Below are 26,180 nucleotides of genomic sequence, written 5' to 3'. Positions count from 1 at the left end.
TTAAGTGCCCGCTGCTATTCTTTTTTTTTTTCTTTTTTTTTTTGAGACGGAGTCTCGCTCTGTCACCCAGGCTGGAGTGCAGTGGCGGCGGCTTGCTGCAAGTTCCGCCTCCCAGCTTTACGCCATTCTCCTGCCTCAGCCTCCCGAGTAGCTGGGACTACAGGCGCCCACCACCTCGCCTGGCTAGTTTTTTGTATTTTTTAGTAGAGACGGGGTTTCACTGTGTTAGCCAGGATGGTCTCGATCTCCTGACCTCATGATCCGCCTGTCTCGGCCTCCCAAAGTGCTGGGATTATAGGCTTGAGCCACCGCGCCCGGCCTTTTTTTCCTTTTTTTGAGACACGATCTTGCTCTGTTGCCCAGGCTGGACTTCAGTGGCGTAATCACAGCTCACTGCAGCACCAACTGCCCAGGTTCAAGAGATCCTCCTGCCTCAGCCTCCACAGTAGCTGGGAGTACAGACACGTGCCACCACACCTGCCTAATTTTTGTATTTTTACTAGAGAAGGGGTTTCTCCATGTTGGCCAGGCTGGTCTCAAACTCCTGACCTCAAGTGATCTGCCTGCCTCAGCCTCCCAAAGTGCTGGGGTTACAGGCGTGAGCCACCATGCCCAGCCTATTTTTAACTATTTGTTGAGTGCTTACTGTGTGGTGACCATTATTCCGTCAGCTGGGCTACAGCAGTTAAGAAAACGACTTGCGTGTCCTGGCTTTGTGGCAGGGTGCATCTTTTACATTAATAGATGTACTTGTTGGCTGCCTCTCCGGCTCCCACTGGACTCAGTGGTGGTGGGGGCAGGGCCTGTCTTGGTCATCACTGTGTCCCCAGGCCTGATACACAGCAGGAGTTTATTCAGGGCTGGCCGGCCGCATGAGCTCACTAGAGCCGTTCAGGCCCCTGTGCCCCCTGAGCTGCGCCTCTGTCCCCAGATCTACCAGAGCCTGTTCCTGCGGGGCCTGTCCCTGGTGGGCTGGTACCACAGCCACCCGCACAGCCCGGCGCTGCCGTCTCTGCAAGACATCGATGCGCAGATGGACTACCAGCTGCGGCTGCAGGGCTCCAGCAACGGCTTCCAGCCCTGCCTCGCCCTGCTCTGCTGTATGCCGGATGGGGCGGTAGGGGGAACAAGGAGGGGGGATGCTGGGCCAGCCGAGCCTCCCAGGCCCAGCCCCTTTCTCCCTCTCCTCCGCCAGCCCCTTACTACTCTGGCAACCCAGGCCCCGAGTCCAAGATCTCACCTTTCTGGGTGATGCCTCCTCCCGAGGTAGGTGGGGCTGCTGGGAGAGCCTGGGGGGCCCAAGGGCACCGGGGCATTTGGGTCACAACTAGGCAGGGGCCCCTGGTTCCAGGCTCCACTGGAGAATTGGGGCCCCAGTTTCTCTGTGAAATGGGGACATGACTGCTGCCCTGCCGAGGCTTTGGTGAGAGCCTGGGCGGGGGGCCTCCGTGGGTAGCTGGCTGCTTGGCACAAAGAGGGCTCCCTTCCTGACCCAGCCTGGCTTCGCTCCCCAAGCCTGCCCCGAAGTCAGAGGTCAGCCGTGGGAAGTCATTTCAGGGCCCTGGCTCTCTTCGGGGCCTCTCCGGGAGGGAGGATGCTACCCTGCCTCCCTGGTCCCATCGCCAGGTGCCGATCCCGGTGCAGAGCTGGGCCGGGGTGTGCACTCTCCCATTCCCAGCCCAGGCACTACCTGTTGTCCCCAGCTGCTATGGGCTGGGGGCTAGCGAGGCTTCTCTGACTGGTCTGTGTCCCTGCCAGCAAAGGCCCAGTGACTATGGCATCCCCATGGACGTGGAGATGGCCTACGTCCAGGACAGCTTCCTGACCAATGACATCCTTCACGAGATGGTGAGCTCACTGCGGGGCAGGCAGGCGGGGGCTGGCAGTGCGCAGCTGGGCACACAAGACGGGCTGGTGTGCTTCCCACCGGTGGGCTCGGGAAGCTATGGCTGGTGGCGCCTTGGGGGCCTGGATCAGGGCTTCTTCCATCACTCAGGACAGAGTCCCAGGCCCTTGCCACGGCCCCAACTTCTGCTCTCCCTCACCTCCCCACCTGCTATTCTCCAAGGCGCTGGCCTCTTCTGCCAGGCTGTCCAGTAGAGAAACCCCAGGGACTTTGGGTGGTACCTGGATGAACACTTAACACTTGTGTGTTCAATGTGCATTTAAAAACACTAAACTAAGCCAGATATAGTGGCTCATGCCTGTAATTCCAGCACTTTGGGAGGCTGAGGCGGGTAGATCACCTGAGGTCAGGAGTTTGAGACTAGTCTAGCCAACATGGCGAAACCCTGTCTCTACCAAGATAGAAAAACTAGCCAGGAGTGGTGGCGGGTGCTTATAGTCCCAGCTACTTGGGAAGCTGAGGCAGGAGAATCTCTTGAACTCGGGAGGTGGAGGTTGCAGTGAGCCGAGATCGTGCCACTGCACCCATCTGGGCCACAGAGTGAGACCCCCATCTCAAGGAAAAAACCCAATAAAACCCAAACTAGTTCATCAAACCTGTGACCTCACAGGTGTCGCTGCTGGGGATGAGGCCGAACCAGGGGGCCATGTCAGGCCCGTGTGGTTCTGGAGAGCTGGGCTCAGTGAGTGCAGGTCCAGGTGGACCTCTCGTGGCAGCCATTTGGGCAACGCTGCTGCCTCCCTGATCTCTTTGTGGTTGCTTTGTTAGTGACTGGGGTCATGTCTCGGGACTGCCTGAGACTGGAGCCCCAGGAGAGGGGCCGGTGCCCCTCCGGCTGGGAGGGACCTGGGAGTCCATGCTCCCCTGTCCCGTAGACGCTGCTGGTGGAGTTCTACAAGGGCGCCCCTGACCTCGTGAGGCTCCAGGAGCCCTGGAGCCAGGAGCACACCCACCTCGACAAGCTGAAGGTGAGCCCCAAGTCCCTGCAGACCTCCTAATGAAGCTCTAGGAGGGGCCCCCTGGGCAGCCTGAACGGTGGCAGCAACAAGCCCTGTGGGCCTCAGCGGCCCGGGACAGCCCAGCTGGCAGAGTGCACCTGACCCTGGTCACCCTGCAGCCACCCCAGCAGGGTGCAGGCCAGATTTGATTGGACTGTGGAGCTTTAAGCTCCTGCAGTGCTGGATGAGGTCCCAGCAGCGGGTTTGGGAGTGTTTCCCCTGCAGAGGGCCTGGGGTCCTGGCCACCCCTGAGTGTCTCAGGGTAGTAGTTCCTGGTCTCCCTCCACCTGGCATAGAAAGGGGCTCATTCTGCTCAGCTCTCGACTAGCTGTGGAGGCTGTGGTATCCCCATGGGTGTCTGGGACCCAGGCAGGGAGGGGCTGCGGTGGGGGCAGGATCGGGAGCGTGCAGGAAAGCTTCACCCCTCCACACAGCACCACTGCCCCCGGGAGCCAGGCCTTCCGGTTACCTACCGCCCCACTGGGTAAGCAGCAGGCTGTGCTGCGGGACCCCCGCCCTATGCCTTGGTCTCAGGGGGGCTCACTCAGGATGCTGGACTTGGACAGTAGACTGTGAGGTGCAGGGCTGGCTAGGACCCCCGGGCGCAGCCTGAGGCCCAGCCCCCTTGTTTCAGATCTCCTTGGCCAGCAGGACGCCCAAGGACCAGAGCCTGTGCCACGTTCTGGAGCAGGTGTGCGGCATCCTTAAGCAGGGGAGCTGAGCCTCCCAGGGCAGGGTGGGCTCCAGTTGTCTGGAGGGTCCGGATGGGCTCAGGTAATAAAGAAATGGAAGCAGCAGCCAGCCATGCGGGTCTCCCCAAGGCTGGGGTGAGGGTGGCTGGGTGCCCAGGCTGGTACCATCACGCCTGCTTCCTCACTTCCAGGACAGGGCATTAAACTCCAGGGCACCCCTCAGCCCCTCCACCTGGGAACTGGCACAAAAGCCTCAGGCCCTGTCCCACCTGTCTTGAGCACCTGGGGTGCTGGGGGGACCTCTTGGGGTGTGTGTGGCTATGGGGAGCCTGCCCCTCCGGAAGACGGTGGGTGGCAGGCCCACCCCTGCACCAAGATGAGGCAAGGGGCTGTAGAAAGAGACATTTAATACTTCTGTTTACAAAATTCAGGGGTACATTTCAGTTTGCCCTGGACCGTGCGCAGGGCTGTGTGCTCACCTCTGCTGGGTGTCTGTGCCCCTCATGTACTTCTGACGAGGGGGGGTGCAGGGCAGAGCCTGGGGTCCAGAGGCTTCACTGGGCCACAGGGGGAGGGGAATGTGAATGTGGCCCGGCCCAGAGGAGCCCGTTTCATTGATTTTGGATTGGGCAACAGGAAGCAGATGTTGGGGCTACAGACCTGCTGATCTGGGCAGGGGTCTGGAGACCCTGGGGCTGCCTGTGTTGGTCTAGAGGAGATGGCCGGGGCCACTTCCCACAGGGTGGGGTGGCAGTGGCTTGGCAAGGGGAGGCCTGGCCACCAGGGAGTGTAACATTCACTCACTGGAGCCTTTGTGCTTGGCCCTTGGTAGCGCAGCTGTGGCTGGGGCTGTGGTCCCGTGCGAGGTGTGCTGGGGGGGGGGGGTGTGGTGGCTGGTGATGGCAGCTTGTGCCAGAGTGACACAGGCCTCCATGGGCCTGGCTGGGGCAGTTAAAAGCTGAAAAGGTACTTGGCTTTGTAAGGGTGGGGCTTGGGAGGCAGGGCCCTGCAGGAGACCATGTTCTCTGTCCTCGGGCAGATCCCAGCTGGCCTCTGTCCCTGGGCTGCAAGCTGACAGCAGGCCGGGGAGGCGGTGAGGCCCTCTGCCCTGGCCTTGGGGAGAAGGGGTGCATGTGTGAGGCGGAAGTGCAGTGGCCCTGGGGTAGGGCCAGGGCCCATCGCCAGCACCAGGCTGGGAGGGGATTTAAAACCAGGGTCCTGTCTCTGAGCCACCCCACGGGGATGCTCGATCCCATCCTGTTAAGGCTGTGGGACTCGAGGGTAGGCAGTGGGCCGGGCCCCCGTGGGGTCAGGATGGAGGTGGGGCTGCCCTGGAGGAACATTAGTGTTTCTGAGAGCACCTTAGTGTTGCCCCGCCTGGGCCAGCTGGGCGAGGAGTTGGGGAGCGGGGAGGAGGCCGGCGCCATGGAGTGGGGAAGGCAGCCGTCACCGTTGGGGGTCAGCGCTAGTGTAAACAGGCATCCCCACCCACCCAGATAAGCCCCCTCACCCAAGTGTGGGGCCCTGCTAAGGGAGTACCTTGAGGGCCGGGGCCCAAGTGGCGCCAGCAGGCTCAGACACTGCCCTGGCAGCAGGGGCTCCGTGGAATGCAGGAGACCCAGCAAAGGGTGCCGGCCAGTGTGGACGGAGGGGTGGGGCGGGGGCGCCGGCGAGTCACTGTGGCAGGGGCACAAGCACCTCCACGTAGCTGAGTGGGAAGAAGCCCGACTGGCCGTCCAGCATGCCCTCGTACCAGTTCTCGTCAATCTGGTTGGTCAGTGTGATGACGTCGCCCTCCCGGAAGCCCAGCTCCCCGTCGTTCTCCGGCTCGAAGTCGTACAGCGCCTTGCAGCTTGGCTGGTCCAGGGGCACTGGGGGAGGGAGCAGGCCGTGGGGATGGCGCCTAGGGCTGGGGCTGCTACATCTCACCCCGCCCAGTCTGGGGTCTCAGAGCTGCTGTGACCTGGAGCCTGTGGGTGGGCAGAGGCCTCCCTCCGTCCTGCCTGGGCCACCCCCTGCCCCTGCCATTTCTTCTGGGGTCTGGCCTCTACTGCCACCCAGGAGGGAGGATGGGAGAAGCTTGGTAAGTGGTCACCAAAGCTACTCCTGGGAGGTGCTGGGGACACCCAGTGCTGCTGCGGTGACAAGAAAGGACCAGATGCCCTCAGCCCTTGCAGCCACCACATAGCCTAGAGCTGGGCTAGTGCCCTTGGCAATCCCTCATTGACACAGTGAGGCTGAGACCCAGAGGCGTGGCGTCTCAGGCTGTGGGGCCTGTGCCCCCCGCTGCTGTCCGAGCCTGGCTCCTCCCTGCTTGAGATGGACAGAGGAGGAGGAGAAACACCCTCCCCGAATGGCCGAGAAGGCAGCACTAAGGTCGAGGCGGGCCTGGGAACACTCACGCATGCTCCGGCTAGGGGTTCGGATGGGCTTTTCGGAAGATCGGAAAGACGACGAAGCTAAACACAAGCAGAACGAGGAGGTTGTGGGCTCAAGACCATAGGGCAGGGCCCCTTCTGCAGAGGACCGGGACCAGCCCTTCCCATCTGCCTTGGTGGTCCAGATGGAGCAGGGCTGAGAGCTGCACCCAGGGGTCTGGGGTCTGGGGTCTGGCACTCAGAGACCCAGGACGAGGCCAGCCCTCGGCCACTCCCACCCGCTGGCATGTGCCTCCAGATGGCTCCATGTCCCGTTACCTGCGATCTTGGGGGCTGTGGTGCAGGGGAAGCCCCCGTTGGACTGCTCAGGCTCTCCGAGGTCAAAGGGCTCCCGAGGCTTGGGCTTATACTCCCGCCTGGGGCGTGAGGAAGCTTCCCGCATCCTGTGAAGGGAGAGGTGTGAGTGGCCGGAGCCCATGAGTGTCACGGCTGAGGCAGCCCCACCTTTGTATTTATGCTGCTGCCTAGTAACCTAGCCTGGGACTGCAGGAAGAGGCTGTCAGTGGGGTGGTGACACATGGACCCTGGGACACAGCTAGACTGGGATGTCTACCCAGAGGGCCTCCAGCCTGGACCCCCGCCTTGGAGGCATCTCAGAGACTGCCAAGCAGATGGGTCCTGCCACGGCCTCTACCTACAACACCCCCAGTCGCATCCCCCCGCCTCCACCCCCCATTCCCTACCACAGCCGGTGCCCGACACACGCCTAGGCCCCCAAAGCAGGTCTGGCCTCTGTTCAGGGAAGGGAGCCTGGGTGTTCCTGTGACAGCAGAAAGTGCAGCCAGGGAAGGAACAGGCACGTGGTTAGGAGTCGCCAGGGCCTGCATCTGGGGCAGGGCTTGGTGTTGACTCAGAGGTCTCACAGCCCCGGCTCCTCCTCCTCCAACCTTGTGGCCCCCCAGGCCATTCCACTCGGTCCCCAGGAAGAATCCAGGATGCTGCTCTGCCATGCCATGCGCTCACCCCAGAGCGAGGTGTGCTGCCCACGCGCACTGGCAGAAGCCCATGGCAGCCCAGGCTCACCTGCGCTTGAGCTTCTCGGCCAGCTCGTCCAGGATCTGCACGGCCTGCCGGTGGTAGTCCAGCTGTGCGTCCACCAGGGCCGAGAGCTGACTCACCTGCTCGATCTGTGGGGACAACAGGGCTCAGGGGCTCCTGCCAGCACCACTGTCCTGTGCCTTCCCTGACTCACGAGGTGAAGCCACAGGAGGCAAGGGGGCTGACAGGGCACTGGGGCCTGCACCCTCAACCTCCCCTGCTGCAGAGACCAGGTCACTGCCACCTCCGGCCTCCCAAGGGCATGGGGCTTGTCAGGACGTGGCACCCCCAGCTACTCACGTCGGTCTCCAGGAGGTTGTGCATGCTGGTTTCTGCCACCTCCTTGGACTCCTCGAACTTCTCCAGTGCCTGGCGTAGCTCCTCATCAGGGATCTTGCCCTGCCGCTTCTTCTTGTAGTCAAAGTCCAGGCGGCGGCCCTCCAGCTTCTTCAGGTGGTGCTGGAGACAGTGGGGGACATGGGTCAGACCAGCAGCGGCCAGAGACCCGCCCCATGCATGGCCCTGACCCACTGTCCCTGCACCACTGGGGATCCCGCCTGCCCGAGTGAGACCCAGAGGGCAGTGCCAAGGGTGGCAGGAATGGGGCTGCCCCATCCAGCAGGGGGAAGGGATAGGCCCCGGGCTGGCGCAGCAGCACCTGGATCTCCTTCAGGTCTTTCTCACACAGGTTCTGGAGGGGATCAATGAAGTTCTGCTTGACCTCTATGTCCAGGGAGTCCTTCACCTCTGCCAGGCGCTTCATGGATTCGCCGGCATCCAGCAATGCGTCGCCTATGGAGAAGCTGGGCCTGAGACCACTGGACCGAGACACTCCTCAGCCTTTGTTTTTGAAACAGGGCTTCGCAGGCTGGAACACAGTGGCGCTGTCCCAGCTCACTGCAGCCTCCAACTGGGCTCAAGCCATGCTGGCACCTCAGCCTCCCAAGTAGCTGGGGCCACAGACGTGCACCACCACACCTGGATCCTTTCCAACTTTTTTTGAGACGAAGTCTCGCTGTCGCCCAGGCTGGGGTGCAGTGGCACAATCTCTGCTCACTTAAACCTCTGCCTCCCAGGTTCAAGTGATTCTCTTGTCTCAGCCTCCTGAGTAGCTGGGATTACAGGTGCGCGCCACCACACCCAGCTAATTTTTGTATTTTTAGTAGAGACGAGGTTTCACCATATTGACCAGGCTGGTCTCCAACTCCAACTCCTGACCTCGTGAACCACCTGCCTCGGCCTCCCAAAGTTCTGGGATTACAGGTGTGAGCCACCGCGCCCAGGCTTTTTTTTTTTTTTTCTGTTAGATGGAGTTTAGCTCTTGTCGCCCAGGCTGGAGTGCAATGGCACAATCTGGGCTACTGCAACCTCCACCTCCTGGGTTCAAGTGATTCTCCTGCCTCAGCCTCCTGAGTAGCTGGGGTTACAGGCATTTGCTACCACACCTGGCTAATTATATCTTTTATATATATATATGTTTTTTTTAGTAGAGACAGGGTGGGGTTTCTCTATATTGGTCAGGCTGGTCTCGAATTCCCAACCTCAGGTGATCCACCTGCCTCGGCCTCCCAGAGTGTTGGGATTACAGGCGTGAGTCACTGCACTCAGCCCCATCCCAACTTATAACAGCCCTCGCACTCCAGGCCAAGGGCCTGGAAATTGGAACTCAGAACAAAACAAAGGATCCTAAAATCCCAATCAATACTGGATGTTAAACCAGCCCCCTACCAACGCTCCTAAAAGGGCCTAGGTTTGCCTTTAACAGGCTGAAGGAGGTGGAAGGATTGATGCTGGGGGGGTTCCAGGCCCTGGGGAACCAGCTGGCTTGAGCTGGGGAAGGTCTGGAGCTACAGGAAGGGGCCCCATGGGCTGGACCTGGACCTGCACCTGCCCTGCCTGTGTTGAGGCGTGGCCTCGAGAGCACCACTCACCAAAGTTGGACTCGCCGCCCAGCTCCTTCCCGTGGCGGATCATGCACTCGCCCAGGAGCCCCTCCGACTGTGGGTAGCCGGGGTTCTTCACCTGGCCCCGGATCTTGGACACCGTGTTGAGCATGGTCAGCTTAGCCCGCGAGGCTGGGAAAGGATGGCCAGGTGGGTGTGGGCTGCGAGGCCTGCACTCCTCTGCCCCGGCGGGCTGCAGTCCCCACATCCCCTGCCCCACCTTTGCCTCCCGTGCAGTCCAGGCCACACAAAGCACAGTGGAATCCCCAGAGGGTCCCTTCCCTGCTCCCCCACTAGCCTCGAAGGAACTGGCAGCGGGTGGAGAGGCGACCAAGCTCCTCAGGGGGCAACACATCCTCCTTCCAAGGGCTTTTCCTCTTGGAATGTGGCTATACCTCTCATCTGGGGGGTCCCAGGGAGGAGGCACAGCAGTGATATGCAGTGGGGGTGGTGAGGCCAAGGCTCCTGGGGTAGGTGAGGAGCCGTGTCCCTTCTGCTGCCCGCTCCTGGCAGGGCCTGAGTGGACGCTGCTGGGTGTGCGTCTGCCCCTGTCCTTGGCCTCCTATGGAGCCAGTGTTTGGGTTTTCCTTGGGGAAAGGTCCGTCTCTCGGCCAGGGAGACCCATCCCAGGGGCACTGGGTGAGGGGGCGGCCAATACAAATGGGTCCCACAAGTGAGCTGGGGGAGAGGGGTTTAAGGCTGGGACGGTCTCGAGGAACCAGTCGGCATAAGAGTGAAGTCAACAGAGGGACTGAGCTGCTGGCTGAGGTGGAAAGGCAGCATGCGGCGCCAAGGATGGTCTCTGCACCCCTGGATCCAGCTGTGCTTGAAGCCTGCCACCCATGAGCCTGGTGGTTCTGTCATCTCCTATGTTCCCTCTGACTGACAGAGGCCAGAGGGCCTGGGGCAGGCCTGGCAGTGGCTGGAACACCCACCTGGGTTGGGCTGCAGGTACTCAATGGTCCTGGCCAGCACTTCTGTCACCGCCTTGCTGGTGACATCCACCTTCTGTGGAGAGAAGCAGCATGTAAGACTCCACAGCCACTGGGGGCCCAAGGCACACAACGCCCCCACTGCTGCACCGCCTCCTGCCGTAGGAGCCCATACCAGGACCCCCCAACCCCCTCTCCATGTCTTCAGCTCAGCCATGTCCCCACAGCTGCCTGCCCAGGGCAGGGGAGAGAGCTGGTGCCCGTCAAGTCCAGCTGACGAGGCCCCCACACCACCCCAGCTCTCCACGCCTGCAGGGCCCCATGAGTCCAGACCCAGGCTCGTCACGGTTGGCCGCCTCCACTACGCCCTGCAGAGGTCAGGCCCCGGCAGCGCCGCCACCACACAGAGCATGCAGTTTCTTCCTCACCTTCTCCATCTCTTTGAAGTCATCGTCCAGCTTGGTCCCCTCGGCCCCTCCGACCTTCTCACTGACCAGCTAGAGGGCAGAAGAGGTGAAACACTGTGAGCCCAGGGGGAGGAGGAAGAAGAGCACAGGGGGCCCTGGGCTGCCTTCCAGCCACATCGCATCCACAGCCAGAGGCAGTAGGCCAAGTGATCAGGACACACACCTTGGGCACTGCCGTGGGCACCCCAGGGCCACACACTGCCTGCGGAGCAGGATGGGCCTGCAGGACAGGGAGGGTGAGGGTGGGGGTAGCCTGCCCGCCTGTGTGTGTCCCGACTGCCACTCACACTGCCACTCACATGCCCACTGGGGACCCTGCCACAGCAGGCCCCATCTCAGCCATGGTGGAGTCCAGAACCTCAGCCTGGGAACACATGGCTCAGAAGACACTGCTTCTGGAAGCGCCTACACAAACATCCCCACAGATAGCAATGTGGGGATTTGCCCCCATCCTTGAGTATTTGGGGTCTACTTAAAAAAAAAAAAAATCCTGCCAGCTTGGCTGGGAGAGGCAGCAGGAGCTGACAGTTACGAGCAGAGGTGCAGGCGGCCGGGCAGGGAGGCCACCACTCTTCTGTGCTCTGGTGCCCGTGTCTGCAGGATGGGACAGTCCAGCTCCTGCCCCACGTGGACACTGAGTTTCACAAGGCAGTCGACACAGGCCTGGCACACCTCAGTCCTCATGGCTCTCAGCTACAATGAAAGCGATGACAATGACAGGCACTTACAGCATCTCTTTCCTCGTGTGGTGGGAAGGCAGAAGCAGGCACTGAATTCCCAAACCACTCCCACTGACAGCGCCTGGGATGCGAAGAACAGCCCTGATATGTCCCATGGAACGTGGCGGGAGCTCCTGAACCCCAGTACCACTGTCAAAGAGCACAGGCGCTGCTTTCTTCATCCCGGGCATCCCATGTGTGCCTGGCACCAAGGGAGAGGGTCACTGTGAGGCCCTTCCCAGCACACAGCACTTCATGAAGAGCCGAGTGGCTGCTGGGCCCTGCCATAAATGGAGGCTCCCAGAGGGAGGCCACCTGAGGTCACACACACCTGCCCTCTGGGGGCCAAGTGTCACAGGGTGTGCCATCTCTGAAGTTATCAGCAAATTTAACGTCCCGGGTCTGATCACTTGTGTGAAGATGTGCACACAGCCCGGGCAAGAGAGGGAGGTATTGTGTGCCGTGGGCTGCTGAATGTTGACATGGGCCATGGCCTGTGCCCCTGGACCAGGCAACCACGGTGCTTTCCAGGTCCGGTTGGTGCTTGCTTGCCCTGAGCTGTCACAAGATGTCGCCAAGGGATGTCATGAGCGTCCCTGTGGTGCCACATTGCGTTGGCTGTGTGGGGCTGGGGGGTGTCCAGCAGGGTAGTCAGGAGTTCAGGACCCAAGAGCAGGAAGTGCGGGGGCGGGAGAAGCTTGAGCCTGGGGCTCTGCCCACGCCAGGCACCTGCTGTACCCTCCAGCCCATGCCTGGAGGTCACAGCCCAGGGCACCATGAGTGCAAATGCCCCCAGCCCCACGCTCTGCAAAAGGTAGCCTGCCCAGAGTACACTGCTGGTCTTGTGTCCCGGCATCCTGCCCCAAAAGACAGCAGCCCCTTTCCCAAGGAAATCCCGGCCCTCCTCCAGGGCTTGGCTCTGGAAGCCCCCACCCCACGGAACTGTCCTTACCCACGCATCGGGACCCTTTCTGTCCACCTGCCTTCATGTGCGCCAGGCATTCAGTGAACACAGGTCCTCCAGGTCCCACGCCTCTGACCCCTGTCCCTTTCCTGTGAGTTGGTGGCTCTCAACTCAGCCACACAACACTTTGGAAGCTTCTTAAAAATCCCCTCGTCACAGCCACCACGGGAGGGCTAGACTCTGGCACAGGTGAAAGGTAGGAAATGGCCCTTGCAAGGGAGGAGAGTGGGGCTGCCCTCCATTTCTGCTGAAGGCAGGAGGAGGAAGGAGCCCGCCCTCCCTAGGTGTTTTTGGGGCGTTCCACTCTATTTCCTGGGACAGTTTCACTTCTTGTGATTGTGGCGAGAGAGGGCGTGCTCAGAGCCAGCGGCTGCGGGAGAGGAAAATGAGTGGCTGATGTGAGACTAGACTCTTCTGGGAAGCTGGGAGGAGAACTGACGCCAGCGGGCCGCGAAACCACATCTTCTGGGCCGAGGCCACGCCGGCCCCATGACCTGCCCAGGCAGGACCCGGTGTGCAGGCTGGCGGGAGTGGCTCATCTGGGCCCTTCCCCAGCCCCCTGCCTCACGTAGGGCAGGAGGAGAGGCCCTGCCGGCGGGGACCACATCCTGCCTCTGAGGGGAGTGGCTGGGGACTCGCCATGGCACCAAAGACCCACCTGGTGGCCTCTGGCTCTGGCCCCGGCCCCGCCTGCCCATCTCACCTGGGAATCCAGGACCCTGCCTTCCTGAGACCCAGAACGACTCTTGCACCCCTGACACCCAGGAGGCTGTGTCCTAACTACCCAGGTCCCTCTGCTCAGCTCCAGCTAAGTCCCTTGTGGTGACTGACATTCGCCCACGGGCCAGGCACTGGGCAGGGCACACGACCCTGTAAGGTCCCTACTCTCCAAGGCTCACAAACTAGAAACCGGCACAGACGGACACAGGGATGAGTGGCCACAAGGGGAACACGGGAAAAGCAAGGCAGCCAGGCCAAGTGCAGTGCCAGCCGCAAGCGCGGAAACCAAGCGTGGGCTCCTGCCCGTCGGAGCCCTACTCACTGCGGCCTCCACACCAGCACTGCTGAGCATGGAGGGGACCGAGAGTCTGTGGCAGAGCCGGGCGCCACAGGGAGGCTCAGCAGAGAGCGCCTCTGGCCTCGCTGTCTGGAGTGGGCGTTCCTAACCCTGGTGCCATCTACCAGGCAAGAGCTGCCTGTTGTGGGGCATCCAGCCCCGATGCCCCCGCATCAGAGACCCTGCCGGTGGGGAGGGAGGACCGAGGCCATGGTCCCAGCAGTCCAGTCCTGCCGAGGGAGACTCTGCAGAGACCACCCTCCACTGACTGAGCCTGCATCAGGGTGGCAGGGTGGGTGGGGGACCCCTCCCCACTGCCCCAAGGGCCCCACCTTGACGGGGTCAGAGTACCAGCTGCAAACCCCAAGTGACGAGCCGCAGGCCCCACAAGGGCTGCCATCCTCAGAGCGACACCAGCGCCTCCTCTCACCAGTCCTGGAACAAATATAGGCCGGGCCCAAGAGGGAAGACTCTGCCTCTGCTTCAGATGCTGGCCTCCCACAGAGGCTGTGACATGTCCCACCTGGGGTAGGGGGAAGTGAGGTTTGGCCAACCCTGCCAGGTGAGGACCCGGGCTGAGAAGTCACCATGGGAGAGGCCCCGGCTCAGTCACGCCTGGCAGTGGCTTCTGGGAAGGAACCCACTGTTGCCTGCCAGACACTTCCCCAGGGCTTGGCCAGACTGGCTCGTAGTCTTTCAGATCTGCCCAGAGGCGCCCAGTGGAGACCTGCCCGCTCCATGCTCACGCGTCCCACCTGCACCCACCACCTGCACGCCCTCATGCCTTTTCTGCCTGACCCTGACTGTCACCTGTGAGCCAGGCGCCTGGGGAATGACAGAGCTGGACACGAAGAAGGGGTTTTGCCCCAGAGCATGGGACTCCTGTGCCCCTGGGAGAAGGGGGCTATTCCTTTGAAGCCTGGCATTCATTAGAGTTTAGACCTTTGGCTCTCTTTGGAGAGGAGCAAGGGATGTGACATACAGAAGAACAGAGAATACATGGTAGAAAAACGCAGAAATGAACTGTGAAGATGCTATGGACTGAGAGCCAGGGCAGGGCTGCCGCAGGCAGGAGAATCCCAGGTTTTACCCAGAGGGGTGTGGGCTGCTGCCCTGCGCCCGGCAGGCTTAGCTGTGGTGGCAACTTGGCAGGAGCAGGAGGAAAATTCCGAATCCTGCCGAGTGGAGCTGGCTGCTGATTTAAACATCTCAGTTGGGAAACCTGATCCACACAGCACAGAACACAAACGCCCATCTCAGGCTTGGTGCCCCAGCAGACAAACTGCTCTGATGATTTAACAGGGTTGTGTTTTTTCTCTCTTTTAAAGGAGAAGGCCAGCATGGGGGAGGGCAGGGGAGGGCTGCTGTGGCCCAGTCTGCAGGGATGCGCCGCATTTGCCGCGGAGGGGTCGGCCCCAGGGTCCTCAGGTCTCACTGGCAGTCATGCTGGGGCGCTTGGTGATTTCTAGGTTCACAGCAGAGGTCACCTGTCCTCCCTCGGCTGGGGAGCGCCTCTCTGGCTGGTGTCCACCTGCCCGTCGGCGTTGGTGGTGCTGTGGGGGTGCCCATGCTGTGCCACAGAGCCACCTCCATGTCCCTCCCTGCAGTCTTCCTCAGCAGAATCTGTGAGAGCACAGACCACAGGAGCCTCACCCAGTGCCAGACACAGGGTGGAGAAATGGCAGGTGGGCACAGCTGGTTAACCACAGCGAATACCTGTGAGAAAGCCTCTTTTTTTTTTTTTTTTTTTTAAAGAGGCAGGGGTCTCACTATGTTGCCCAGGCTGGTCTCAAACTCTTGGCCTCAAGCAATCCTGCCTCAGCCTCCCAAGTGCTAAGACTACAGGGGTGACACTGTGTGCCTGTCTAAGGCCATATATTTACGGGACTAGGGGACAACAGCCCCAGGACAGGGCACGGGTTGGGGAGCTGGGGACCATAGTACGGGTCCAGGCCCAGCCACCTGCAGGACCAGGGACAGGGCAGGAAGGTCATATGGAACAAGAGCCACTATTCACAGTCCCCATGCTAGGTACTCTGTGCTCCGCGCCCGACACCACGAGGAGGAAGCTGAAGGGGACGTGGAGGAGGTGAGGGCTCAGCCCCTCCTCACAGTGGGCGCAGTTCTAACACTGCAGCTGTGTTCAAGGCCTGGTCGGCCACGGAATGGGGCGAAGCCAGGGTAAGGCCTGTAGGAGCAGCAGAATCCTGATCAGACCTGTGTGCAGAACAACTGGAATGCAGGGTTGGGGTGGAGGCCCCAGGGAGGGACACAAGGATCCCTGCAGCATACAAAAAGCCCTGATGTGGGATGAGGGCAGGGGCAAAGGATATAAGGATGTATCATATCCGTGTGTCCCTGAATCCCTTTCCAACTGCAATGCCCTTCCCTGATGGCCCAACACCTGGGAGCCATTGCCCAACACACATGGCCACCTCCTCAGGTCCATCACAGCTTCTTTCCCATGAGTCAAAAAGTCCCAGACACGCACAGCCTGGAGGCGGCCTGCTGCCCGGCGGCACAGGAAGCCACTGGCCTTCGTGTCCCCTTTTCCATGTGTGCTCCCAGGCTCCTGGCTTGGTGATGTGTCTGTCTGTCCTTGCTGGAAACCTCCAGTGGCCCCAGTGGCATGGGGCCTCTCTGGACCTGAGGCCCTTGTGTGCTGACTATGAAAGCTCACCTATCCACAGGGGCGGCGCTGCTGCAAGCAGCTCTGAGCTTTCGCATGGCAGTAAGCACAGGCGTGGGTGGGGTTGTGGCCAGGGGCTCCTGGTCCGGGAGCCTGCAGGGCATCCCCAGGTGGAAAGCAGTAGTCATTCCTGAACATGCGAAGGGACCAGGCTGGGAGCGGGAGGCAGAGGAGCAGTGGGAGGGGCCACAGGAGCACCATGGGTGCCAAGTGACCCTCACGGGTGCCAGGTGATCCTCATGGCCTGGCAGTAAGGAGTCAAGTGGCAGAAACCCACTCCCCAGCCCAAGGGAAGATGGAGGGAGGCTCTGTCCCGGGGCCGACTGGGTCATCACCCACTGTGTGTGACGTGTGGAGGGAAGGGTCCCGACAGCCGGCACTCCCCTCAGCATCTGGGCGTTCTGAGAGCCCTGGATTTGCACTGTCCTTCAAGCCTCCAGCCTCTCAGCAGAGATCTCCCCTCCTGTCCATCAAGGCTGAATGTTTTTAAAAAGCAGTCTTTGGGAATGGGGGCACTGAAAACAATGAATCGGGACAAAGTTTCTGAAATCATTTTCCCACGGAAACCCCAAACCAGACGCCACCACCATGGCCAGATCAGGCACCAGGGGACAGCCACAGACCCACCTCTGTGGTGGTTCAGGGGCTCCTCTGGGAACGAAGCTCTGGCAGCAAAAGGACAGTGGCCCTGGAAGCCCCAGGCACCCTCTTGGCCAAAGGGGCCGTCCCTTGGGCCTGGGCTGGCAACCAAGATACTGGCTCTGGACTGGAACCAGAATGGGCTCTGCCTCAGACCAAGCCACAGAGGGCCCCTGAGAGCCTGGGTTCGCCATGGCCCCCAGCCTGTGGGGACAGGCCTGCTGCAGACTTCCTGGCCAGAGGTGGGGCTGGGTGCCAGGGTAGGGAAAGAGAGCCAGACACTGGGGGCCATGGTCAGGCCCGGCCACCGCAGTCTAAACCGCCCCAGGAGTGCGTTTCTGCCAACTGCGGTGCTGGCCATTCACGCCATCTCTCAGGGTGTCTGGGCCCTGCCCTGCCTGGCTCCTGGCTCTTGGAGCTACAGAAAGGACTCTCAGGTTGGCAAAAGGGAGATAAATGCTTTGCTGTGTGTGTGGCAGCGAGCCAGTGCCATCTGAAGTCACAGCCACCGCTCTCTTGCCCGGTACGTGAAAATGAGGGGGAGAAAAAAACTTAGGCAAGATAAATCCTCCAGATGGGCCCTGGGGGCCCCATCCAAGAGTCTGAGGCCGACACATCAGGGGAACTGGAAGCACAGAGGAAATCAGCCACTGGAAAGAAGTCATGCAGACGAAGTGGTGACGGCCACGGGCAGCTCTGTCACCATCCCCGAGACAGAAAGGGGACAGTCAGGCCTGGTCTATGATGGTCTGGTGGCCGGAGGCTCTGTGAGGGCAGCCCCAGGGCCAGACGGACCTCTCCTGTGCTGACAGTGAAGTCACCAGCGGGAGTCCAGCCCACACTGCCTTTCTGATGAGGCCTCTAGCTCTGGCTGCTGACTTTAAGCCCCAAGGAACCCTGTGCAGGGCCTGCATCCCAGAAGGCCTCCACCAGCCTGAACCTGACCCGTCCGCCCTAGCTGGGGCAATCAGCGTTTCTCCCGGGACAGCCTCCTCCCTGGCCTCCTGGCCCTCATCTGCATTGAGAGGCTCGGCCTCTGGTCCACATGCTGCCCTTCCCATGCCACGGCCTTGCGGCCTGGCCTCTCCCCTGCTGACCTCTTGGCTCTGGCCTGGCCCCTGGGCCTCGACCTCTGCATTTCTTCTGCGAGGGGCTTGGGAGCATGGGGGCTCCGGGTCTGTCCCCTCAGTCCAAGGTGCAGGCCAGTCCCCAGAGCATGGGGCTGTGTCTTGCTCTCTCCCGTGGCCACCCCCCGCCCCACACCAAGTTGCCCTGGGGACAACCCTCACTGGCCCTCTCATCGCCCCCACACCCTGGGCAGTGCCCGGCACTCAGGAGATACCCACGAACGTTACGCTCTTGGTCAGGGTCCTGCACCCCAGCCTCTCCCTCGCTTCCCAGACGACCTGGAGCTGTGGTACAGGCCTCTGAGATGCGGGCTAGGGAATCTGAGCACGAGGCTGGGAGCGGGGAGTGAGGGGTCAGGTGGACATGGGTGGTTGCTCAGGGCCTTTCTCCGCAGATCCAGCTCCAGCTGCGACAAGGCTGGGAAGGCGCCTTGGCCCTGGCTGAGGGAAGGGCCTCCTCCCCAAGGTGACTCAGCAGTCCTTGGAAACCCTTGCTGAGGACGCACCCTGCCTGGCCCAGCTCCACATGGGTGTGGGGGAGGCTGCGGGCTGCACCTGGCGGCCGTATGGGTCCCAGGCTGGCCAGTGCTGCCCAATGGTGGGGGCTCCATCACGGGCCATCTGGCAGAAGCCACGGGTCACACACTCTCCCAGCACATGGTGGCGGGGTGGTGACCTGGGCTCGGCTCTAATGACCAGCAGCCCTGGGGCTCCCATCACCGCTACCAGTCTGCCCAGGAGGAAACAGAGCACTCAGCCCCACCTGCTACTCTCGGGCACCTACGAGACCAATCTGCCTCTCCATGCGTGGGGAAGGAAGGGTGCCCTCTGCTGTGGAAAGCTGGGACCTACTGTCTGTGGCGCGAGGAGGACCCCACAGAGCTCCAGGACAACCCCGTGAGGAGTGGACAGAGCCAGCCGGGCCCAGCAGCCGCCTCTGGGCAGATGTCTCCACTTGATAAATAGGACAGCCAAGGGCCTAGAAGGGATGAGCCTGGCCCAAGGCCAGACAGCAGGGGTGGTTACGGAGGTCAAGGGATCCCCACTGCAGGCCCCACCAACCCTGGCTGTGCCTGGAATGCAGTCGGGGCAGGTGGAAGGGGAGGGGCAAAGCCCCAGGGCTGGCTGAGAAATCTGGGAGCAGGTGGAGTGGGAGCCAGGAGCTCATGCTACCTTCCCAGGAGATGGGAGGACAGGCCTGCTGACCAGGGGGCTCAGCTCTGTGGGACACACGCTCCCGCCCTTGCCCTTACACAGGGTTTCACCCAAACATGGAGATGCCAGTGAGTGCTTGGGGCTCCTCTCCTAGGACCAAGCCATACCCGGAGCTCTAGCCCAAGCGAACACATCTACATGAAAATCAGCCTCGTGCATCATGCATTGTAATTTCTCAGCTTGGGGACCAGGCAGGAGGGCCGTGTGACATACAACTGGTAAAATCAGTTTCGGATGAAAACTTATAAAAGGAAAAAGCCAACCCACAAACAAATGAGGTGCTAAATCCCCTGAGACTCCGCCTGGCAGGGAAACACCAGCTCCTGCAGCACTGGGCGCAGGCTGGAGTTCCCACTGGGGGCAGCGTGGAGGATCTGCATCCAAGGGCAGAGTGTGATGACATCACCCACGTGCACAGGAACCATAAGGCTTTCTTTCTTTTTTTTTTTTTTTTTTGAGACGGAGTCTTGCTTTGTCGCCCAGGCTGGAGTGCAGTGGAGCGGCTCACTGCAAGCTCCGCCGCCTCCCGGGTTCGCGCCAATTTCCTGCCTCAGCCTCCCGAGAAGCTAGGACTACAGGCGCCTGCCACCACACCTGGCTAATTTTTTTTTTTTTTTGTATTTTTAGTAGAGACGGGGTTTCACCATGTTAGCCAGGATGGTCTCGATCTCCTGACCTCGTGATCCGCCTGTCTCAGCCTCCCAAAGTGCTGGGATTACAGGCTTGAGCCACCGCACCTGGCCAAGACTTTCTTAAAAATGGATCTTTTCTCAACAGCGGAGCTGAGGCAATGCACAGCCCTGCAGGAAGAGACTGGAAATGGGGCTTGGAGAGAGAGCTGCGGGGCATGGTGACAGCGCTGGGAGGCTGCAAGTGCACAGGTCTCAACGAGGGGCTGTGAGTTCCCTCACTCCCTGAGAGCTGAGGCGACTAGCCCAAAAGCCCAGAGCCCTTCCTGAGACACAGAAACCATCTTCACCATCTCTAAGATCCCTTCCATTTCTGAAGGACTAATGAGAAGCCTCCCACAGGAAGCCCTCCTGATTGATCCCCATCACTGGTCTCCTCACCCTCTCCCATCACACCACTGATGCCTCCTCTCTCGTGCGCCTGCCCCTTCACACCTCATCTTACACCCCCATCTGCCTGGGTGCCCCCCCAACCCTCCTCAGAGCTTTTGCTCTCGCTGTTCCTTCTCCTTCACTGCGCCTCACTGGATCTTCCCAAGCTGGGTCTTAGCCATCCACCAGACAGATGGATGACAACATCTGTCATCCATCCAGATGTCCCCATGACTGCCAGGCTGCCCCGCCCACTCCACCCTCCTGCTATCCTCTTGCTTGCTTGCTTGTGGGGCCCCTGCTGTCCGGTCTCAGACACAGGAAGCACTCCCCAATGCTTAGTGCCCTAGAATGAAGGACTCCAGGGAACCTCTTAGAGGTCCTTACCGCATCCCACCCCTTGACAGTGGCTAAGCTCCGGGGGCAGCAACTCCCCGCAGTGACCCAGAAGGCAGCCAGATGATACTCCTCCCACCACCTTCCTTTTTGTGGCTCACGGACAGTTCACCTGGGCTGATACTGACGGAGGCCGCCAGGCCCATTCCCACCTGGAGCTGGCTCCCTCCCCAGAGAGCTGCAAGGTTGGGAACACTTGGAAAGAATAAAACGTGAGCTAGGCAGGCTGAGCCTGACTCACATCCTGGGGACCCAGTTCCCACAGTTGGGTAGTTTCTTATCGAGGAGGATACCCAGCAACACTGACAGGTCTGAGGTCTGGACGGATAGCACATGGGAGAGGCAGGCACTGGAGGCCAAACAGAAACCGCCTAAATCCCTGCCTGGCTGCCGGCAGGGAGGAGGGTGCTGAGGTTCTCTACAGAATGCGCGGTGGGCAGAGCTGTGAGCAGGCTCTGAGGAATGTGCCTTCACCTGTCTCCTCTGCCCACCTGGCACACCTGCACAGGGACACCAGGCTCTGGTGACAGATGACTCACGCCCATGGTGGCCCACAGTCATGGAGGCTGGTTTTCTGAGATGTGGCTACCAAAAGCACCCAGGCTGGAAGTCATCCCAGGCGGCACGGGGCAGGGCAGGTGGTGGTGAGAGGCGGTCAGCAGCTCTACACAGCCAGCCGCGCCTGTGCACTGGGACCCTCTGCGAGCGTCAGGTGCCAGCAGCTGTCACCTTGCAATGGCCACCCCTGCCCATCGCCAGCTCACGTGCACTTACTGTGGTGCATGGGTGCCCCCAGCCGCTCAGAGGCACCACCTGCTCCTTACACAGTGACGTCGGTGGTAGAAACCCGGGATGGGAATCTCAGAATTGCTGACCACAGCCTCAGCACAGAGGAAGTGAGCACATGGCCCGAGTCCCCCGCCATCTCCCCTGCAGCGAGAAGACTGCAGCCTCTCCTCTCTGAAGACTGGCGTTTGGGTCCCAGGCCCGGGAGATGCTGGTAGGTGCAGCCTGCTTCCCAGGGCCCCTTCTGCCCCGCTGTGGCTCATCGTCCTTGGAGGGACACCACTCAGGACAGGCTCTCGTCACCAATCCATCCCAAGTTCCCTGTTCTCAAACACGAGCTTCCTGCCAGCGGGGCCGAGCACGGGGACAAGGCTAGCAGAGGCAGCACAGGGCCTGGCATCCAGGTGGAGTCAGTCACTGAGTACATGCTGAGATAATAAATACTATCTGTTGAGATAACAAACAAATAAGAAGTGGCCCTGCCCTTGGGAGCTCAGGTGTGCCAGTAACACATCAGAGCAAAGGTGTGCCATGAGGTCACGAGGCAGGCAGGCTGACCCGGGATGAGGGTGCCTGGATGGGTGGCACCAGGACTGGATATGGTTCCAGCTCTGCCGTTCGGGGCAGTGACTCCGAACAGGAATGCAAACCCCTCTGAGTCTCGGGTTCCTCAACTGTCTCAGGGTGGATGTGCTTTAGAAACCACACACCACCCTACGATCCTAGGCTACTGTGCACTGAGCAACTGAGTCCCGAGGAATGATGGGTGTGGGACCAGGGGCTTCGCCTCCACCCCGTGACATGACCTGTGAGCCCAGTTTTTCTGGAGCAAGAGGCTTCATGCACACCCTTCTTTAAGAAGAGGGAGAAAAGGAACACGCCTTCCCTGAGTTACACCCATCTCCAAGGCACCCTGGTGAGGCACTCACAGGACCACACACACCAGGAAAAACTGTCTACAGCTGGCTGACTGTGCACGAACTCTCATGCTGCGCCCAGAGCACCTCCAGATCAGCCACAGAGTCAAGTCCCAGTTCCGAAACACTCACGGCACCGGACATATTTGTCAGTGGCCGTGACACAAATTCTGAGGTTCTACTGGGGGACGAGGGCGGGAGGAAAGAAGCAAAGGACTGCTGGGCTTGGTGGCTCATGCCTGTAATCCCAACATTTTAGAAGACCAAGGAAGCAGATCACCTGAGATTGGGAGTTCAAGGCCGGCCTGGCCAACATGGTGAAACCCCAGGCATGGTGGCTCACGTCTGTAATCCCAGCTACTTGGGAGGCTGAGGCAGGAGAATTTCTTGAACCTAGCAGGTGGAGGTTGCTGTGAGCCAAGATCGCACCACTGCACTCCAGCCTGGGTGACAGAGCAAGACACTATCTCAAAAAAAGGAAAAATAAATAAATAAAGAAGCAAAGGACCAAGAAAGAAATGACTCGACTTAAAGAAGGTTGGTAGAAAATTCCCCACGTCCCTGACACATACCTGTTGCTGTGTCACACCCCAGGCAGCTGCCACAGCCTCTGTGCCCCTTCTCCTGTTTCCCAATCAACCTGCACTCCTGTCTTCCTACCAGCCAGGAACACGGCACGGCTGCCCATCCTGACCTCCTGAGCACCCGACTTCCTGCCTCGCCCTCGCCCGTGGTGAATGCAACTCCTTCCCTGGGGATGTCCCCGCGCTCCCTCCACCTCTGTGCACCCACGCTCTCCCTGCCTTCGAGAACGTGCCTCTGTGTGTGAGCGAGCCTGTGGCCGTGACTGTGACCCCTCACTGCCAGGATGTCTGCTGCTGCGACGCCAACACAAAGCATGCCGCAGCCCTGCCTTATGCTTACTTGTATTTTGGGGGGAAAGCAGCCCTGCCTCCCGGGCCCACAGCCCTTCTCCCCAGGGTTTGCTTCTCTGTTGTCATTGCCCCAGAGAACAAGGGACTAGTGCTGCCACTTCCTGAGCTAGGAGCAGTAAGAATATTCAAACCTCTCCCACCCTGCCATCACAGTCTGGTAGCCAGGCTCCTCCCAGCACCCAGGGCAGCTTCCGCTCCCCTGGAAGGACTGGCCCCATGGATGCTGCCTGGGCTCAGGATGGAGGGGAAGGACACGGCAAGGCAGACCCATGCTGCTGGGGGCCTCCCTCCAACACCTGCCTAGGGGATGCCCAGGGCAGGGCTCTCTCCCTGCACCAGGAACTCTCCCTCCTTTCCTTGCTTCTTCCTACATCCAAATCCTACCCATCCTTCAAAGCCACGGTCTGGAGCCATCACTGAGGTCCAAGTCAGGTTGAATGAGTATTTACCTGTGCCAGGTACAGTGAAAAAGGAAGACGTATAACCCAGGCTCACACACACACAAGAACCTAAGGGCCTACGACAGACAGGAGGCCAGCGGGGAGGGAGCCAGGGTGAGTCAGGAAGGAGGTGGCCGTGGCCGTGGGCTTTGAAGGATGGGTGGGATCTGGGCGTATGCAGGAGAGAGGGGCACGACATGAGGAAAGGCAGGAAGGGGAGACACGGGGCCTGCAGCAGTGAGGCTGGCTTGGAAACAAGCCCAGGACAAGGTTCAGAAGTGCCCGTTTTGAAGATGTGGGAGGGCGTCACGGGTGGGTATCTGGTGTGGGCTCCAGCTCCTGGATCGGAAAAAACGTGCCGTCAAACTCAGGAACTGTCAGCTGTCTTCAGGACAGTCAGTGGTTTTGAACATGATCTGCTCTGGTGTTTCCGGGGTGCATGGTGCCCTCAGGCTTAGACAGGCAATAGCATGTTCTGTGTAAACCTGAACGAGCGGGCGGTTTTAAAAATCCAAGTTAAATTACAGGAACTGAATTTCCTATCAGTCCACTAGCTTTTAAGTCACCAAGGTGGGATTCCAGAGACCAGGGAACAACTTCTGCGGAGCTGAAGATTAGTTCCACAGAGCGTCACAGCCAAGGAAGGCTGGATGGAACCCCAGCTCTTAGCAGGGCACCTCAAGCCAACACAGCAAAGTGAACCGGTCCTATTTTCTTGATTTCAGTTGATTTCAGGGATGAGAGCTAACAGAGGACAAAACAATTGTCTCCCCACAGGCCTCCTCTGCCTCTCTCTGTCCCCCTGCCTCTGTCTCCTCTGCTTCTCTCTATCCCCCAGCCTCTCTCTGTCCCCCTGCCTCTGTCTTCCCTGCCTCTCGCTGTCTTCCCTGTGTCTCTCTGATCCCTCTGCCTCTCTCTGTCGGCCTGCCTCTTGCTGTCTACCCCGCCTCTGTCTCCCCTGCCTCTCTCCATTTCCCCTGCCTCTCTCTGTCTCCCCCCACATGCCTCTTAAGGATTGAGATGAAAACCATAATCAGGACAAGGCTTTAAGACAGTGTGAACCTGTGTGAGTTTCTTGTTGCCACCAAAACAAATTGCCATAAACCTAGTGACTTATAGCCACACACATGTCTTCAACAACACGCTAAAGCAACACAAAGTCTTCACTAGGTTAGATCCTGACAGGGATCTCCCCGGGCTAAGATTGAGATGCTACGAGCTGCACTCTGTTCTGGGGGTTCTGGGGCTTTCCTGCCTTTTCCAGCATCCAGAGGCCACCCACATCCCTTGGCTCACAGTCCCCTCCTCCGTCCATTGTCAGAGCTAGCAGGCACTGGCCCCTCAGCAGCTACCTCTGTTTTCTCTTCCTTGTCTCAGCTCCCTCTGACCACAGCAGGGAAGGTGCTCTGCTTTCCGAGGGCCTTCTGATGGGACTGGGCCCTTGTGGATAAGCCAGGATAACCTCCCAACCCCAGGTCCGTACCCTTCATCCCATCTGCGAAGTCCCCTTTGCCATGTGAGGGAACAGTCACGGTTCCAGGGGTGGAGGTGAGGGGCAGCTGTGGGGAGTGCTGTCCTGCCTGCCACAGGAGCTGGTCACTTCTCGTTATTCGTGGCAGCTCTGTTCTAGAAAGTTACCTCAAGCACAAAGTTGGCCAGTACTGAGCCACTTCTCAGAGGGGAAACACACAGCTAAGGTTTCTGTGAGCCTCTGGTCACAACATGTTCACCAAATGATCACTACGTAACCGTTCTGTGTATTCCATTTTTTCTTTTTTCGAGACAGGGTCTCACTCTGTTGCCCAGGCTGGGGTGCAGTGGCACAATCTTGGCTCGCTGCAACCTCTGCCTCCCGGGTTCAAGTGAGTCTCCAGCCTCAGCCTTCTGAGTAATTGCGATCATAAGTAATTACAAGTAATTGCGATTACACCACCACACCTGGCTAATTTCGTATTTTTAGTAGAGGCAGGGTTTCACCACGTTGGCCAGGCTGGTCTCGAACTCCTGACCTCAAGTGATCCACCTGCCTTAGCCTCCCAAAATGCTGGGATTACAGGCATGAGCCACCAGGCCTGGACATTTCTTTTTTTTTGGAGACCAGGTCTTGCTCAATCGCCCAGGCTAGAGTGCAGTGGCATGATCATGGCTCACGGCAGCCTTGACCTCCCAAGCTCAAGCAATCCTCCTGCCTCAGTCTCCCAAGTAGCTGGGACTACAGGCATGCATCACCACACCCAGCCTTTTTTTTTTTTTTTTTTTTTTTTTTGGTATTTTTGTAGAGACAGGGTTTCACTTTGTTGCCCACGCTAGTCTGGAACTCCTAGGCTCAAGCAATCCTCCTGCCTCAGCCTTCCAAAGTGCTGGGTGACAGGCGTGAGCCGCTGCACCTGGTCTTTATGCGTATTTCCTTAGTCCATATCTACCGTGATTCACCCACACTAAACTCCTGGACACGGCGCTATCACTCCTGCCTAAGCGAGCTGCTCTCACACATGGTTTCTCTGTGAGGCTCATCCCAGTCTCCGCGCACTGAGGAACACGAGATAGCGCTGCTGCATGATGCTGGGGCCATTCTCAACAGCGAAATCACCAACAAAATCCACATAAATGTGAGACACATGGCGCTAAAAGCCTGCAAATCCATGCTGGAACACAGCACGAGAGCCGGCAGAAGGCAGTGTGGCTTTGTTTGACCTGGGCTGGGAACATAATGCGCTGGGTGACAAAAAAAATTTTTTTTTTTTTTTTTTTGAGACAGAGTCTCACTCTGTAGCCCAGGCTGGAGTGCAGTGCGCGATCTCGGCTCACTGCAAGCTCCGCC

At 59.8% G+C, this 26,180-nt stretch overlaps 2 protein-coding genes across 4 annotated transcripts in view; one reads left to right on the top strand and one right to left on the bottom strand.

Moving 5' to 3' along the window:
* The window catches only part of MPND (MPN domain containing), a 19,687-nt gene extending 15,979 nt beyond the window's left edge, over nucleotides 1-3,708 (top strand). Inside the window, exons 9-13 of the mRNA XM_017847148.1 lie at nucleotides 932-1,100; nucleotides 1,196-1,266; nucleotides 1,759-1,848; nucleotides 2,782-2,874; nucleotides 3,539-3,708. Coding sequence (XP_017702637.1) covers nucleotides 932-1,100; nucleotides 1,196-1,266; nucleotides 1,759-1,848; nucleotides 2,782-2,874; nucleotides 3,539-3,625 — 510 coding nt within the window. The 3' untranslated portion in view covers nucleotides 3,626-3,708. The remainder of the gene's footprint in view (nucleotides 1-931; nucleotides 1,101-1,195; nucleotides 1,267-1,758; nucleotides 1,849-2,781; nucleotides 2,875-3,538) is intronic.
* A 278-nt stretch (nucleotides 3,709-3,986) lies between these two features.
* SH3GL1 (SH3 domain containing GRB2 like 1, endophilin A2) overlaps nucleotides 3,987-26,180 on the bottom strand; it is a 40,765-nt gene continuing 18,571 nt past the window's right edge. The window contains exons 2-11 of one of the 3 annotated variants that reach the window (XR_001880496.1): nucleotides 10,376-10,444; nucleotides 9,951-10,023; nucleotides 9,004-9,147; nucleotides 7,731-7,864; nucleotides 7,373-7,531; nucleotides 7,058-7,161; nucleotides 6,293-6,417; nucleotides 5,999-6,055; nucleotides 5,136-5,467; nucleotides 3,987-4,709 (exon numbers count right to left, since the gene is read on the bottom strand). Coding sequence is in view for 2 of the 3 variants with exons in the window: in XM_017847192.1 (XP_017702681.1) it covers nucleotides 5,271-5,467; nucleotides 5,999-6,055; nucleotides 6,293-6,417; nucleotides 7,058-7,161; nucleotides 7,373-7,531; nucleotides 7,731-7,864; nucleotides 9,004-9,147; nucleotides 9,951-10,023; nucleotides 10,376-10,444 (1,062 nt within the window). In the remaining variant the exon portion in view is untranslated. Of the gene's footprint in view, nucleotides 5,468-5,998; nucleotides 6,056-6,292; nucleotides 6,418-7,057; nucleotides 7,162-7,372; nucleotides 7,532-7,730; nucleotides 7,865-9,003; nucleotides 9,148-9,950; nucleotides 10,024-10,375; nucleotides 10,445-11,142; nucleotides 11,255-26,180 lie in introns of those variants that run through there. The other 2 variants (XM_017847193.1, XM_017847192.1) reach the window with 2 other exon arrangements.

This window comes from Rhinopithecus bieti, unplaced genomic scaffold (genome assembly GCF_001698545.2).
Source record: "Rhinopithecus bieti isolate Rb0 unplaced genomic scaffold, ASM169854v2 scaffold_28055, whole genome shotgun sequence".
Lineage (NCBI taxonomy): Eukaryota > Metazoa > Chordata > Mammalia > Primates > Cercopithecidae > Rhinopithecus > Rhinopithecus bieti.
The sequence above is the reverse complement of the archived record's forward strand: the minus strand, read 5'-3'. Positions and strand labels throughout refer to the sequence as shown.